Source organism: Talpa europaea, assembly GCF_964194135.1.
Source record: "Talpa europaea genome assembly, chromosome: 12".
NCBI classification, from domain to species: Eukaryota; Metazoa; Chordata; class Mammalia; order Eulipotyphla; family Talpidae; genus Talpa; species Talpa europaea.
In genome coordinates this window covers 3,849,540-3,865,336 of record NC_140079.1, presented here as the reverse complement: position 1 = coordinate 3,865,336, position 15,797 = coordinate 3,849,540, and the positions used below count along the sequence as shown (strand labels likewise).

Below are 15,797 nucleotides of genomic sequence, written 5' to 3'. Positions count from 1 at the left end.
ACTTTTCATTTAAGGAGTTTACACACCAGCTTGAGAGAACTTTAAGTATAAAAACATTTTTAAATGGATTTCCAAGGTGGGAAAAAAAAAAAAAGCATGCATTTCTAAAACCAGTGTCTTAATTTTTAAATATGGGGGGTTTGGGGAATTGGAAAGAGTTTTGAGGTGTTAGACAGCACTTTAAAAAGGCAAAGGATACGTCCAGACTTAGCTCTGCACACAGGACAGGCCAGGTCACTTCATCTGTCATAGCTCCAGGGCATCTCCTAGATGACATGAAATGGTTTTCAGATCTTGTTTTTGATGTTATTTAATGAAACAATTTTTTTATTGAACATTGACTGAGTTCAGTGCCCTGCTAAATGCCTAGCCTGTGTGATCTCTTTAATACTTCACCTCACTAAGCCTGTTTTCTCATTTGGAAACTGAGAATAACAATAGCACCTGCCTCATAGAATGGTTTTGACTTTGATCATGTGGTTAAAATGCAGACGAGCTGGGTTTGCTCACAGAAATCTCTTGACACTAAAAGCCCGGACCCCTAACCACTAGGCCAGAGTAGACACAGAAAACATAACACCGTATGCACTTCCACACCTAAGTCTGTCCCTGTGAGCCTAACTGACTATTTCATGAAAGGGGCAAGGCTGTTTCTCTGTGACCTGTTTATACTAACTCTCTGATGAGACAGACACCCTTTCACAAGTAATTTGAGCTGTTCCCAGTCATAAAGTTTCATCAGTTTGCTTTTCTAGACAGTATCTGACCTACTTGCCTCTCAGTTCTCCAAAGATCTGAGTAGGAGCACACTCACCATAGCGGAGACACGGCAGTGTCTTTTTTTCTTTTTTTCTTTTTTTGTGGGACCCGCGCCAGCTGCCGGGGAACGAACCGGCGCTGTAGAGGCTGCGAGCAGCCTTGTAGCCCAGCGCTCAACCGCTGTGCCACCAGGAGAGGCCCCGGGAGTGTCATTTTTAAGGGCAGAGGGTTTGGCACCAAACAGAATTAGGTTTAAAACCTGATTTTGACACAGGGTGGCCGCGAGATCTCAGATGCGTACTTAATTCCCTGAGCAATACAGCAGAGAAGTAACAGATAACACAATCCACTCTTTGTGCAACAAGCTCAGCTACTCAGTTTTCTTGATTAACACCGGGCTATAACTGGCTTTATCTCAACATAAGAAAATAAGGAGGAAAGAAGTATTAGACCGGCAAGAAGACATACACGCATGCTACACATAAGTCTGACATGGGTTTTTGCTGTCTGAATATGACCTGCGCTCTCTACTCTGCCAACACAAAATGTGAGCATCAGAGATGAGTTACAACGAGAGCATTTTCATTAAACTTTGTGTTCTCCAAAGAGAAGAATTTCCATCAGCAGACTTTCATTAGATACCGTTTTTTGACGCTGTGCTTGGGACTAGTGCTGTGTGTCCAAGCCGCCCATTTATCAAATTAAAGAAAACAGTTTACAAAGTCTTCCAAAGCTCTGACTTGCCTGCCAGTGAAGTTACATAAGAGATGCGATGTGTGCAAAGAAGTTGGGAAAGGTGTTTGCTTTCTAGTTCTCCTGAATCAACGCAGTCTGGCACAAACACCACCTTTTGATCACTCTGGTTATGCTTTAGGCAAATTTCCCTTTTTAAGATATGAAGAAAATCTTCAAGGCCCAAAGATACTTCAGAGATCACTCAGCAAAGGGTAATTAAAAAGCATGTTAAAAAAAAAAAACAGTAAACTGAAAAATAGAATTTTTCTTTATTTTCCCGAGAAATTATCAACTCACTGAAAAACTCTGCTGCATATCACAGTAAAACTTCTTAAAAAAAATGCTGTTCTGTATTACCAGGTTTTGTTTCTTTGTCTCTCCTAGAATGACTATAAGAAGCTGTCAATGCAGTGCAAGGATTTCGTTGTTGGGCTCTTGGATCTGTGCAGAAACACCGAGGAAGTAGAGGCCATCCTGAACGGAGATGTCGAAGGGTGCCCAGGCAGCGGAGACCACGGTCGGCCTAACCTCAGCCGCTTAAAACTTGCCATTAAATATGAAGTTAAAAAAGTAAGGTCAGGCATGAAGCCCCTTTTAGTTATTTCCCTGGTTACTGGATGAAACGAGGGTGAAGGCTGGCACAGAGACACTGTTGGGTTTTTCTAATTAGCAGCAGCAGAGGCAGGTTCTTCAGGCGATGCGGGAGCCTCGGGGGAGGCACTGCCCAGGCACTAAAGATTTAATCATATTTAAAATCTACCTGGTGGATCAGAACATTGCAGCGATTGCCACTTTCTCTAAAGACAGAACAACAACTTCAGGTGTCCAGATTACTCGGCACTTGTCATATTACGGGAATGGCATCATTTAGGATCCAACTCCATTTCCCCATCAGCCAACATATCGCAATTTGGGACCAAAGCCATCAGTTCCTTGACCCCTGAATCTTCTCTGACTGTCTCTTTATTTGTGGAATATTTTTAGTGTTTTTGCAGGATCCCATCCTTGATTGCTCTCTCAGGTTATGTAAGATAGCTTAACAAAAACAGTTTTTACAGCCAGATTTTATAATAGAAGTTCATACATGCTTCCAGTAAGTTTTCAGACAGTATAGATATGTGTCCTTTCTTCCTAATCAAATCTCTATGAGGCGTAATCAATTATATTTCTCCCCACAAATTTATATTCTGAACATCCTCATGTGGCACTAAATAATACCCATTTCATTTTTTCCTAAAGGATGCATTTTTATATACTGATTTCATTTGATCTGTTTACAAGTTAAGGTGTTGATTATTTTCTTTAGGTTTTGTCATTACAAGATGCCATAATTAAAAAAAAAAAAAACTTGTTCATGAAGCTTGCTGATTTGCATGCATTTTATCTGTAGAACAATTCCTAGATACAGAATATGGCAGATTTTTATTTTCAAATTTCAGAAAGGTTTGCTAAGTTTCCCTTCAAAACAGGCGCACCAGTTAACACACACGCCAATAAATATTATTTCTCCCTTGTACCACATGGGTAAAAGTTTACCATTACTAAAATTTACCATGCTGAGAGGATAAACGTTGTGCCTTGTTTTAATTGTCTTTGAGGTTAACCATGTTAAAGGGTCATTGGCAGTTTCTTTATGTAAGCCGGCCTTTATCTAACCTAATATTCTTTTCCAATTTTTATTTTGGGTTTGTACTATTTATACATTACATAACCTTATCCTCTGTCATATGAAGGATTCATTTGTTAAATATCCAGTAGATTAAAAAAATTCTGAGAACTGAACAGTGAAGTTATAAAGCTTTCTTAATTTAAAGATTTTATGGCACAGATATAAAAAGAGAGGGGCCTCCCCTGGTGGCGCACGGTTGAGCGCTGGGCTGCAAAGCTTTCCGCAGCCTCTGCAGTGCCGGTTCGATCCCCGGCCATCGGCGAGGGTCCCACATGGCGCGCAGACCTCTCCTGCCGCCCACTGCTCCCCTCAGTAGTGTACTTGGTCAGTCTGCCTGTTCTGCTCCCCGTGCTGGCTCTGGTGAATTCTCTCACCCTCCCGCGCTTCTGACTGTACCCAGTGCTTGTATAAATAAATAAATCTTAAAAAAAAAAAGAAAGAAAGAAAAAGAGAGATGACTGAAATAAAACAGGCAGTCCAGAAACAGACCCATCAACAAATGAGAATATAATGTAAAATAAGATGAGTATTTTAGGTCAGTAGGAAAGGTGAAATGCTTTCTTTAAAAAGTATTTAGACATCCGAGCCAGCAGGATATTCCCATCACTCCTTCTAGATGGAAAAAAAAAAAAAGCAACATTTAATCATGAAAGTCCTTGTGCAGAACATTGCTAAACCTACTTATAATATTAAATTTCCAATTTTTTCCTTTGCTTTGAAAGAAAGCCCATTCGCTATCAATGAAAAGTGTGGTAACTTGGGGCCCTTGAGGATATACGTATAGAGAACATCTCAGAACCTCCTGCCATCTTCCTGATGTCCGTCAACTGGACGTTTTATGTTTATTCTTTAATTCTAACAATATTTTTCATCAGAAAGCACAGGAAAAAAACATTAAACACCAGACTAGTTTACGCTGAATCTTCCTTTAATCAAGCTGTTCCATGTCTTGTCCCTCCCCTACTAGTTTGTGGCTCATCCAAACTGCCAGCAGCAGCTCCTCTCCATCTGGTACGAGAACCTTTCCGGGCTGCGGCAACAGACCATGGCAGTCAAGTTCCTCGTGGTTCTCGCCGTTGCTGTCGGGCTGCCCTTCCTGGCCCTCGTTTACTGGTTCGCTCCTTGCAGTAAGGTACGTCTGTGAGGCCTGGGTACATCCTAGAAGCACGTCTGCTTGGATGTGTGGAGCCAGTTAGGCAGGGAAAATTGTTTTATCCCAAATGGAAACATCAAGGACATAAGAGTTGAGTTTAAATCCTCTTAGAATTTTGACTGTTACCAAGTAGCATGCATTTTTTATAGGAAAAAGAGAAAATAAAGAAAGATTTCTCTTTCTTTATTCTCCTGTAACACCACCACCATGTGGCAGAATCCTCGGCACCCAAGCTGGTGCTGTTCCTGTGTCTTCTCCCTGGGCACGTCCATGCATCTACTTTTCTATTTTTAATGCAGTGTGTAAGCACTGAGAAAATATTCCATACAACATCCTGAAAGCAGGGTATCTTTCCTATCTTTTTCCCCCCTCCTCTGGCAAAACTGGAGATGAATGTTTTGTTTTATAATTTAGCGAATATGATCAAAATGAATCTTAATTTAAGGAAGGACAATCATAAAAATATGAACATACGGCTTGCTTCAGTGAAGAATATTTCTTTTGTGGACAAAGCACACTGTCACTGACAGCAGGACAACCTATTTTCTTGGCAAAATCTATCTTCCCAGACTTTGGTGAACACAGTGCTCAAATGGATCTGGGCTTTCATTAGTGTGAAGAACAGGCTTGAAAAACGTTGACCTGTCATTCTCTTAACAGGAACAGAAAAATGTCTTTCCTACATTGTCTACCAATCTTATTCTTCATGTTTTTGAAAGTACATGTCTGGAATCCTTTAAGTTTCAACTCCAAGAGTGAGACTGAAATAATTCTAAAGGACGGGGCTCAAGTGTCTGAGGACCATCTATTTCTGCGCCGTGTAGAAATGTCAGCTGAATCACCTGCTGTTCTAACTGCGGGCCTTATTCATTTTGGAACATTTGTAACTGTGGGTGCGAGCACATGTATCACCACTGTCCACACAATTGAAGCGAGCTCCAGCCTTTTCTGTTTCTCTTGGCACGCGGTCAACAGTAAGAACTTGAGAAGAGCATGATGAAAAATGCTCAGAGGCACATTGTCCTTTCCAAGCTCACCCCCTTTCGTTTGCCAGTGATCACTGATCACCTTGTTCCAACTTCTTTCAAGTTGTTTTTTAGAAACAACTGTGCATCTGTTCATCTGTGCATCTCAGAACACACAGATGACAAATTACACTAAAAGGGATCACTCACCTCATTCCCAAACTCCCGAACTCCACTGAGTGATGCCAAAATCTCCCTCACTTTAAAGACAAAACTCAGCTCTTGGTGATCTGTAGTAAGGAGAAGATATGAAGAGCCACCATTTCAGTTTCCTGCCAACAAATTATTGGTTTTGTTTGCTTGATTGCTTTTTTCTTTAAACCAGAACATTTAATAAGCAGCAAAGATGCCTGGTTTAATTGTCCTCTCTCCTTCCTGAATAAGATAAAGAAGGGGGAAGAGCACTGAGGGATGGTAACCCAACAGAGATGGTGGCCAAGCCAGTCAGGAGCGAGGCTCAGACCAGACAGATCAGACACAGACACATGGACACAAACATCCTCATGTCCTCCCTGGTCTAAGATTCCTAATTTTTTCAAGAGAGAAAGGCTGAACTACAGACTCAATGCAGTTCTAACTTCCATGTTACTGGAAACCGCGCAGACCGCTGGCTTGTGGGGACAGAGGCCACGCGTGTCTGCTCCCAGGGAGCATCAGCTGTTTCAGTCTTAGAAGAGGCTTCTTTGTTTGCTCAAAGAATTCATATAAGATGTATGTCTACATGTGGCACACACACATGTATTTTAATGGGGCAACATGAAATGTCATTGTAAACCAAATGGAAGCATGAACTGCAAAGTACGAAATCCAGGGTTCGAATTCTGGCTGTACCATTCATGAGCTGTGTGCCCTTTAGGCAAATTTCTGGGTCTCACATCCTCATTTTCTTCACCTGTAAAGTGGGCACTGAGTATCCACTACCTCTTTGGATTGTTGTAAATATTTATGGGAGTTAAAGGGGTGAAACTCTCAAACAGTGCTTGCACACCTGAGTGTGGCTAGGGCGGCACTACCACCATGAATTCACACATTTGTTTCTTTTGACTAGTAAACTCATTTGAAAAGTTGTCAAAAGCTAAGGGCTCTCTTCTGATGACAAACCTCCCCCCGCACACACTCCAGTGTTTACAATTCCATGGGATGCACTGAGCACTGCAGACCCCTCTGCACATGCAGCACCCCCAAGCTAGGACACCCCCATGTCAGAGGCACAAGGGCTTTTACTGTGTCCACATTTAATAGGAAGAATCTGATTTTCACATCATTTAGGAAATTCACTCAGCTAATGAGGGAATGAAACTGAAACCTGAACCTACAATGATGGACTCTAAGCCCCAGGGCACTGGAGATCAGCCTGCTGCCCAGGCGGGAGCCGTCCCCTTGGTACCCAGGACTCACTCCTTTCACAGCATCCCCCACATGGCCACGCCCCCGACCTGGCTTGCACTCACATCCATGGACCAGAGCTGAGCATAGCGGCCAGGCAGAGATCTCCCAAGGATCCAGGCCTGCAGCGTGAACTCGGTTTAACACTTTCACAGCCACCCCCTTAATACTCGGGCCCCTGCGTCAGTTTGCTTTGCGCGAGTCGTGCTGACACTATGCCCGCCTCTCATCATCGTTACAGTAATGACATTTATCATTTGGTCCGTGTTATATAATATTCACGCATCTACATCACACTTGGCAGAGTAACTTACTCAATTATTAACCATGGGCACAGTCACGTATCGATGAGGACTGTGCCCCCAATGCTGTAACAGTGATGACTGCCCCCAGCCACGCCGTGGGCTCGGGGACACGGCAGCGCAGGTGCTTATTCTGGGAGTGGGAGTGTGTGTGGAGAGCGCGCAAAGCTAACCCGCCTTCTCTGTGTCGCATCAGATGGGCAAGATCATGCGTGGACCTTTCATGAAGTTTGTGGCACACGCCGCCTCCTTCACCATCTTCCTGGGACTGCTGGTCATGAACGCAGCGGACAGGTTTGAAGGCACCAAACTCCTTCCCAATGAAACCAGCACCGACAACGCCAAGCAGCTGTTCCGGATGAAAACCTCCTGCTTCTCATGGATGGAGATGCTCATCATGTCCTGGGTAGTAGGTAAAGTCTGTTCTCCCAGCTTCACTCACTCACGAAGCCTTAGCAGCTGAGCTGACGATGCTGGCTCCCCCCACACACACCAGTTACACAAACTGCACGGCACGACACCTCGCACCACACACTGTGACCGTTACCTTGGGGTCATTATCAGTGCCGCAGTCGGTTCACGCGCCTCATGTTTTCTGCATTTCCAAAAACACCCAGGCGGAAACAGGCAGGAGAATATTAACTAAACCACACCAGTGAGCAAAAAGCTCTGCCAGCACATATTCCAGGAGATCTGTGACTTCAAGCTTAAAAGCCAACGGATGATTTTATGTTGAGATTTAAGAGGAACTGAAGTTAATAGCCACTCACATTTACTAGACATTTATTAAGGGGTGGGGCTTTGCATACACAATCTCTCTGTGGATCGTTTTTTTACTGCGTCCTTTTCCCACTCTAATAATACCGTCTCCCTCCCTGCATTCATGTGAGCATTAAGTCATCTGCTTCAGATCTCCTAGACGGTTAGACGAAACAGAGGAAACACAGTCTTAACTACTGCACTGTTTACAGACAGGATCACAGATATGGCTTGTCACTAGGTGTAACGTAAATGAGAAATGGGCTGCAACTGGTTCTTTCTGAATGAACAAATGTGACAGCGATGAGTGCCTCTGTTAGATCTGAGGACGCCCCAGGAAGGGGACACAGTCTTGGTGGTCAAGGACACTGGGTCTAGGAGCAGGTCAGCAACTACTGCGATGGCTGAAACCTAGTCAGGAGAAACACAGACATGGGAAAGCTCCAGGCCAGGAGCACCGATTACATGAAGTCCAGAGGGAGCCGCTCAGATGCAAAAGGCAGGGACCGAGCCCAGGGCCAGGGCTGCCCCGCTGCTCCTGGCTCGACCAGAGCCCTCTGCGGAGTGTGTGTGGTTTAAGCCTCCACGTGCGGACAACTGGCAAAACAGGGAGCCACCCAAGGAAGGCCACCGAAGGGGGTGAGTGTCCCCCCGACTGCACTTGAGGGGAGAGGGAGAGCGGACTCTGGAGGGCAGTGCCAGGGAAGGCAGGGCCTGAGGTTTACTTGTGGAGATTCTCCTCTAGAGAAGACAACAGAACAGGGTGCGAGAAGGAGCCTGGCCAAATACGACGCCCGAAGCACGTTTCAGCACCTCCGGGTCACCTGGCCTCTGCCAGGGCAGACTTTATGGGCACATGGTGTTCTTGCCTTAGGAAAGGTAAAGGCAGAGGGAGGACACTTGTTCTCTGCTGCTCCAGAGGGCCCGCCTGGCACTTCCTGAAAGCCCAGCGAGGGGTGAGCAGCTTCGCAAGCAGTCAGCCCCTGCCCCCAACACACCCCAGCCAAGGCTCGATGCCTGTGGGGAGGCCCCGCTTGCCAAAGCAGAGGAAGCAGAGCGGGACTTCAAACTACGCGTGGTAACTCCTGGGCAACTCAGAGAAATAAGACAGGAATTCGTCCTTCAGGCAAAATCGTTTCTCTCTCTCGTATTCTCAAATTCTGATGAGATTTCTACTTCTTAGAGAGAGAACGTGGAGGAAGCACGAGAGGATGCTTTGAAGACAAGACTGTAGGAGCTTGACTGCCCCTTTTACGTCCATGCTGCAGTCACCAAACCCTTCTTGTCCTGCAGGAGGGCAGGAACCCAGCAGCACATAAAGGAGGGGCCTTCAGGTTTTTCCACCCCAGGTCTCAGGCCAGGTGTGCGCGTGAGCACATGCAGTCAACATTTCCCGCATTAGCCTTGATCCATTAAGTATATATTAATCCAATTATATTATATATATTATCCATTATATTATATATATTAATCCAATCCTCCTTTCCTCTCCCTGGGAATAATTCAAAATAAGTATCGAAGGTGCTGACTCCTGAGACCATGTCTTCTGTGCTGCACTAAATGCCATTTTCCAAGTAACATGGGTTTATGCCTCACATCTATAAGTTTCAGGTGTACAGACACACATCAGCAGATGCACGCATGACATCACGTTCACCCTCAAAGGTTTGACTTTCACCCATAGAATTGACTCTTTAACCCAGTTTGTCCACCACCCCACCCCCAAAACATGCTGGTCTTGAGAAAAGCATATGAGGCAGCAGAGCAGAGACCAGGGCCCAGCGGGTTCAGCCACAGCCATTCATGAAAAATCAGAGAACTGGGCCCAGGTGGCTTCTGGGAATCAGACAGAAGATGAATTTCAACTAAGGGATGATGAAAGACTTGATGGAGATGGGTTTTGGCCAATGGTTGGAGTTTGGATTAATTTCCCCCGGTGTCTCTAAGAAGAGTCAGGATGTCAGAGAATGGGATAAAATAACTTTTTTAATAAAGTACCATTCTTCAAGATCAGAAGATAATAGATGCCACAGAAAACTACCATCCCATGTTTTAAAGTGTTTTGAGTAAATTATTTTATTGAGGTAATACTAGTTTGCATCACTATATAATTCAGATGTATAGGATCCCCCCTCTTCAGATGTGTTACCCTACCCCTTACCCTACCCCTTACCCTACCCCATCCCCACCAAGCAGCCATAAGCCTCCCTAGTCCATTGGGCCCCAACCCCTCTTTACTTACCCCCCCATACACACACCCTTCTGGTAGCCTTAGATATGCAATCAGATTTCAAGGATCTGCTTCAGTTTGTCTTTTTCTATTCCTTTGCTTTGTTTCTTGATATTCCACACAGGAGTGAAACCGCCCAGTATTTGCCATTCTCTTCTAACTTGATTTCCCTGAGCATAAGCCCCTCAAGTGCCACTCACGTTGTCACAAATGGCAAGATTTCATCTTTTTAATGGCTGAGTGGTATTCCCCTGTGTACGTACACCACACCTTCTTAACCTGCTCACCCACTGCTGGGCACTTAGGTTGTTTCCATAACTTGATTATTGTAAATGGTGATGCAGTGGACACAGGAGTACATATAGCCCTTCAAATTAATGTCCTTGCATTATCTGGGTATATACCTAGGAGTGGAATTGCTGGATCATGTAACAGGCCTATTTTTAATATCCGAGAAACCTCCATACTGCCTTCCAGGTCCATCCTGCCAGCAGGGCACAGGGCTCCTTTTCTCCAACACTCTCGCCAGCACTTGTTTCTGCTTGTTTTGATAAGGGTCATGCTCGCTGGAATGAGATGGGGTCCCACTGTGGTTTTGACTGGCATTTCCTTGATGATAAGCAACGATGACCATTTCTTCACATAAGGGCCATCTGTATATCATGCCCTTTTTGTAAAGTTTTAGAAAGTTTAAAAAACTTGCTAAAGATTGTACACCTCAAACCCATGGCAATGAGATCAAAACCTGTGCTCTCAAATATGGCACTTAAAGAAAAAAAGACATAAAGCTTAGAAAGACCATGCATTATTATTATTATTACCAATTCCATCAGCAAGAGACAACTATTAGTATTTTCTTATAATTATCATAGAAGTATGTTTGCTTTCAACAAAGTCCTGCAATAGGTACCATTCTGACTTTTACTTAACATGTCTGTTTTTGATACGAACATTTTCTGGTATGAAGTAGTCCAAGATGCACAGGCAGAGATGGGGTTCATTACAGCAGTTTTATTTAAGGTAATGTATTTTAAAGAAATTGGGGAGGGAGGGAAGGAAGGCTGCAGGGACTGTCAGAACAGGATGCATGGCCAATCCCCAGGGAAGGGCAGCCAAGCAGGAACAGCCCAGATCTCCACACAGCCTAAGGAAAATTCCACAAGACCATCAGGAAATCCCTGAGCCAAAACAGCCATCAGAGGAGTCCCAAGTGCCCTGAGGAGGTGCCCTCTATCATTAGCTAGGAGCACTTCATAGGGAAGTATGACCTTAGGGCAAATGGAAAGAGTCCTCAGAGCACAGGGGCTGGAGCTCTCCAAGTACTGCTTGTGGCCACTCCCCATGGAGATGAGACACTGTATTAACTCTGTGCTCTCCCCTGCTGGCTTCTGTCTTGATTCCGTGAAGTGGGTGTGTTGTGTGCTCTGGTTAGTATAAAGAATCCTCTAATGAACATATTGTAATGTATTGTTCAATGTATGAATCAGTGGTTGGATGCTCACGTGTTGTTTTAAGGCTTTGGTAAACTATGGAGTTGCCCTCAGATGATGCCCTGATAAGGCTCAGTCATGGCCTCTGTGGAGAGTGCGGGTTAAAGCTGGCTGGGTGAGCTGAGGTGAATGTCAGGCTGAAACCTTTCAAATTGATCTTGTTTTGCTTGAAGTACAAGGGCTGGAGTGAAGCTGAATTGATATCTTAACCCCTTTCCGACACAGGCATGATATGGGCTGAATGTAAAGAAATCTGGACTCAAGGGCCGAAGGAATACTTGTTTGAGTTGTGGAATATGCTTGATTTTGGCATGCTAGCAATCTTTGCAGCATCATTCATTGCGAGATTCATGGCATTCTGGCATGCATCCAAAGCTCAGAGCATCATAGACGCCAACGACACGTTAAAGGACTTGACCAAAGTTGCCCTGGGAGACAATGTGAAATACTACAACTTGGGTGAGTTTGCAGGATACAGCTGACCTGAGTGAATGGAAATGCAGGATGCTTTTATAAAAATGAAGGTTAGTAGTAGTCCAGTTACTAGTCTACCCTCATAAAACTGTTGGTTAGTTTCTCGCTTCTTCGGATTATCTGTATCTGAAGAGGCGTTCTTTCTGCTTCTTCCATTGATTAAAAAAAAAAAAAAAACTGGCAGGAAACTTCTCTTACTCACAAGAATCATTGTACTTTCTCTCTGGGATCAACTGGATAACGCCAAGTCCCACTGAGACTGCCTGTCATGTCCTGGATTAATTTCTTTCCTCTTGTCTATTACAAATAGTGCACATTTGAGTACCATTTTCATTAAAGACACATAAACTACATGAAAACATGGGAACTGAAGTTGCTGAGAGGAAATGGTAAACAACAGCACTACTTCGCACCCAGACTTTGAACTGGAAGAGAAATACAACAGAAGAATATGGAGGCCAGATCTTCCCCTCTGAGAAAAACAAACTCAGAGTGGCTGACATAGTTCTGAGCCTACTAATCAATACAGAAGTAGTACTGAACCCCAGATTTAAGCAGATGTAGCCTCCAATTTCTAGATGCAACAGGCAGGCAGTTCTCTCCAGAGTCCATTCCCGAGCATGGAGATTCCACCATGGAGGATCATAGGATAATTCCCTAGACAAGGAGGGCCCGTGGAACAAAGGATGCCAGTCGTCCATCCAATTCAGCAACCAGATAAGTCATTCCATAGCCTCAGGAGGAAAGCAACAAAGGGGCAGAAATAGCTCAATGATCTGCTGGATTGGGGAAAACAGATTTCCTCTGAATACTTATTTCCATGCCTCTGATGAGAATCAGTTAACACTCAGTTGACATCTCTATGGGTTTGCTGGCTCTATTACATAAGGATTACTGTGTTATTATTCATTCCCAGAATGTTTAATTTTAATTTTTTTCAATATACAAAATTTGAAAAGTCAAAGCGATCTATTTATATTAGTACTTAGATGCAATGTACTCTAAAAAAGGAAACTGCTTTTAGTAGTTTCTTGCATCTTTTCCTAATTCTGCTTCTCAGAAAATAAAGCAAATACAGATTTATAATCATATTTTTCTTCTTTCTTTACACATCATGGTTTCTTCATACTGATTTCTTAATTGAGTTTTCATGACCCAAAAATGCCAGAAAAATTCAAAAATGAAGACCTGCTCTGTTTTTAAGATAAAAATACACTTGTCTGTGTAACCAATAAAGATGACTTGTACTAAGTTGCTATAACTGCAAGTATTTCACAAGCCAAAAATTGTATTAGTGTAAGCATAGTTTAAGGTTAAATAATACATGCTATCACTTATTAAATGACTTATTTTCTTTTATTACAGCTTAAGATTAAATAATAAATGCTACCATTTAGTTAGTGACAAGCATTTTCTAAACACGGGCCATTATTTATTGAATTCTCACAACAGATAAATGAGGTAGGCATGGCATTAACTCATTTTTAAAGATGGAAGATTAAATAGAGCTAACATACGTTAAATAATTTGTTACAGTTCTTCCAGCAGCCTGTAGTTTGAGCTCCAAACCATCACATTATTCCCTTATGGAAAACTGCCAGCATACCCCACGGGTCATTTTCCCAATAAATTCAGAAGTTCAAATATACCTGACACTTATGAAACCCTACAAGAGATTTCTATCAGCATTGGGTTGCTAGTATGATTAGATTTGTTTCCTAGGAAAGAAGTTACCTACATCAATAACACGAAGATAATCACTGTAACTCTTGTTTTTCCCTTTTTTCTTAGCCAGAATAAAGTGGGACCCCTCTGATCCTCAAATTATATCTGAAGGCCTTTATGCAATTGCTGTGGTTTTAAGTTTCTCAAGAATAGCTTATATTTTACCAGCAAATGAAAGCTTTGGCCCTCTGCAGATATCACTTGGAAGAACAGTAAAAGACATCTTTAAGTTCATGGTCATATTCATCATGGTGTTCGTAGCCTTTATGATTGGAATGTTCAACCTCTACTCCTACTACATCGGTGCAAAAGAAAACGAAGCCTTCACAACGTAGGTGATCTCAGATGATGATGCTGGGTTTGATAATAGAAAGAGATCACAGATGAAATAAATGTTAGCGTCACAGTTTGAACATATGTCCATGAGATAAAGCTCCTCTTTAGCTAAGTGAAAGGATTTTTAGATGAGTTGAAAGAACTTGAAGTATAACAGCATTTTTGGAGTCAGGTATTGCAATTGACTCCTCACAGATGCCACTTTATTATCTCTATCTTACACAAAGGGGAATCTGAAGTTGAGGAAAGTTAACGCGTGTAGTGCTGCACTGCTACTAGTGTGAGGAAGCAGGATAAGCAGCACGGAGCCCCGCCCACTGACCTGGCAGCTGGCTCATCACTTGGCTTGCGAGAGACTCCTTGGTTCTGACGACGACAACAGCTGTTTTCCTATTTCTATTTGTTAGATCCTATTAAGAAGACCCAATTTACCAATAGTGATCAAAGTTTTGACTTATGTTCATTACGGACACACGTGGTTTTGTTTTTAGGTATGTTTGGAATAGATTATTCAACTATTAGTCTTCAGTGGTAGGATTAGAAGTGCTGGCTGCAGCATAACCTATCGTTATCCACATTGCAGTAAAGTGCAGTTTATCACAGAAAAGCTTTAAGTGGAGGGGCGAAGTTTAAGTCAAGAAGTCTGCCTAAAGCATTACACCCCTACTGAAGTTATGCCAGTGACTCTGGAAGCTCTGCCCGTGGCTGCTTTGTCCTGTTTCCTTAGGACACACACTATCACTTGTTTACCAGACATGAGTGAAGACGGAAGTGCAGATGAGCAGGAAGCCTAAAAGGGCTCTATCAAACTCATTTTCACTAAGTAATACACGTAACTCTTCCATTGCCACTGCTGTGGATTATGGAGAGTCAGTGCCTGTACTTAAGCATTTATTGTGCACTTACTATGTGACGGATACTGAACTGGGTGCTCCTCACACAAAACACTACCTGTCCTTGCAACACTCCTGGAAATAAAAACTTGCTGCACCCATTTTACAGAAGAGAAATCTGAGGTTCAGGAAAGTGAAGGATTTTCTCCTGAATACCAAAAAGCAATTTGCAAAGACACGGAATCAACTCAGTTTTATCATGATACCACTCTCATTTACTTGTACACTTTATTATTTCCTTTTTCTCTTCATTCTTCCCCAGAGTCGAGGAGAGTTTTAAAACACTGTTCTGGGCCATATTTGGACTTTCTGAAGTGAAATCAGTGGTCATCAAAAATAATCACAAATTCATTGAAAACATCGGTTATGTTCTCTACGGCGTCTATAACGTTACAATGGTCATTGTGTTGCTGAATATGTTAATCGCAATGATCAACAGCTCCTTCCAGGAAATTGAGGTATAAGCTCTATACATTCCTATACTTTGTGCCTGTATGTATTAACTAATCCAGAGATCTGCAATTTATATCTTAATGCAACCAACTCAGCAATGGTTTTTCCTGTCTCATCTACTTTTTTACCAGTAATCTAGAAAATTTTAACCCTTCTGTATTTGCATCTAAACACAGATTCAGTGGGTGTGGAGAGCTAGCAAAATAGACAAAAGAGAAATGCCTGATTCATTGTTAAAAAAAAAAAAAACTTTAGAAATACTCTATCAGCATGATTTTATATTTTATTCAAAACGTTATCATTTATAAGTACTGCTATTCTCCGAGTCTTTTTTGAGTGATGTTCAAAATGGACCCTTTCTCAGATGTGAGTGAGTGTAAGATTTTACTCTCAAATCTTTACCTGTGT

General features: G+C 42.8%; 1 protein-coding gene across 2 annotated transcripts in view; it reads left to right on the top strand.

Annotated features, from left to right (window-relative positions):
- Nucleotides 1-15,797, top strand: part of TRPC6 (transient receptor potential cation channel subfamily C member 6) — a gene marked incomplete at both ends in the record, with an annotated part of 66,917 nt that overhangs the window by 43,631 nt on the left and 7,489 nt on the right. For both annotated transcript variants that reach the window (XM_084250935.1, XM_084250934.1), the window contains 6 exons: nucleotides 1,879-2,064; nucleotides 4,131-4,295; nucleotides 7,226-7,442; nucleotides 11,734-11,967; nucleotides 13,774-14,038; nucleotides 15,199-15,394. In XM_084250935.1, the coding sequence (XP_084107061.1) occupies nucleotides 1,879-2,064; nucleotides 4,131-4,295; nucleotides 7,226-7,442; nucleotides 11,734-11,967; nucleotides 13,774-14,038; nucleotides 15,199-15,394 (1,263 nt within the window). The remainder of the gene's footprint in view (nucleotides 1-1,878; nucleotides 2,065-4,130; nucleotides 4,296-7,225; nucleotides 7,443-11,733; nucleotides 11,968-13,773; nucleotides 14,039-15,198; nucleotides 15,395-15,797) is intronic.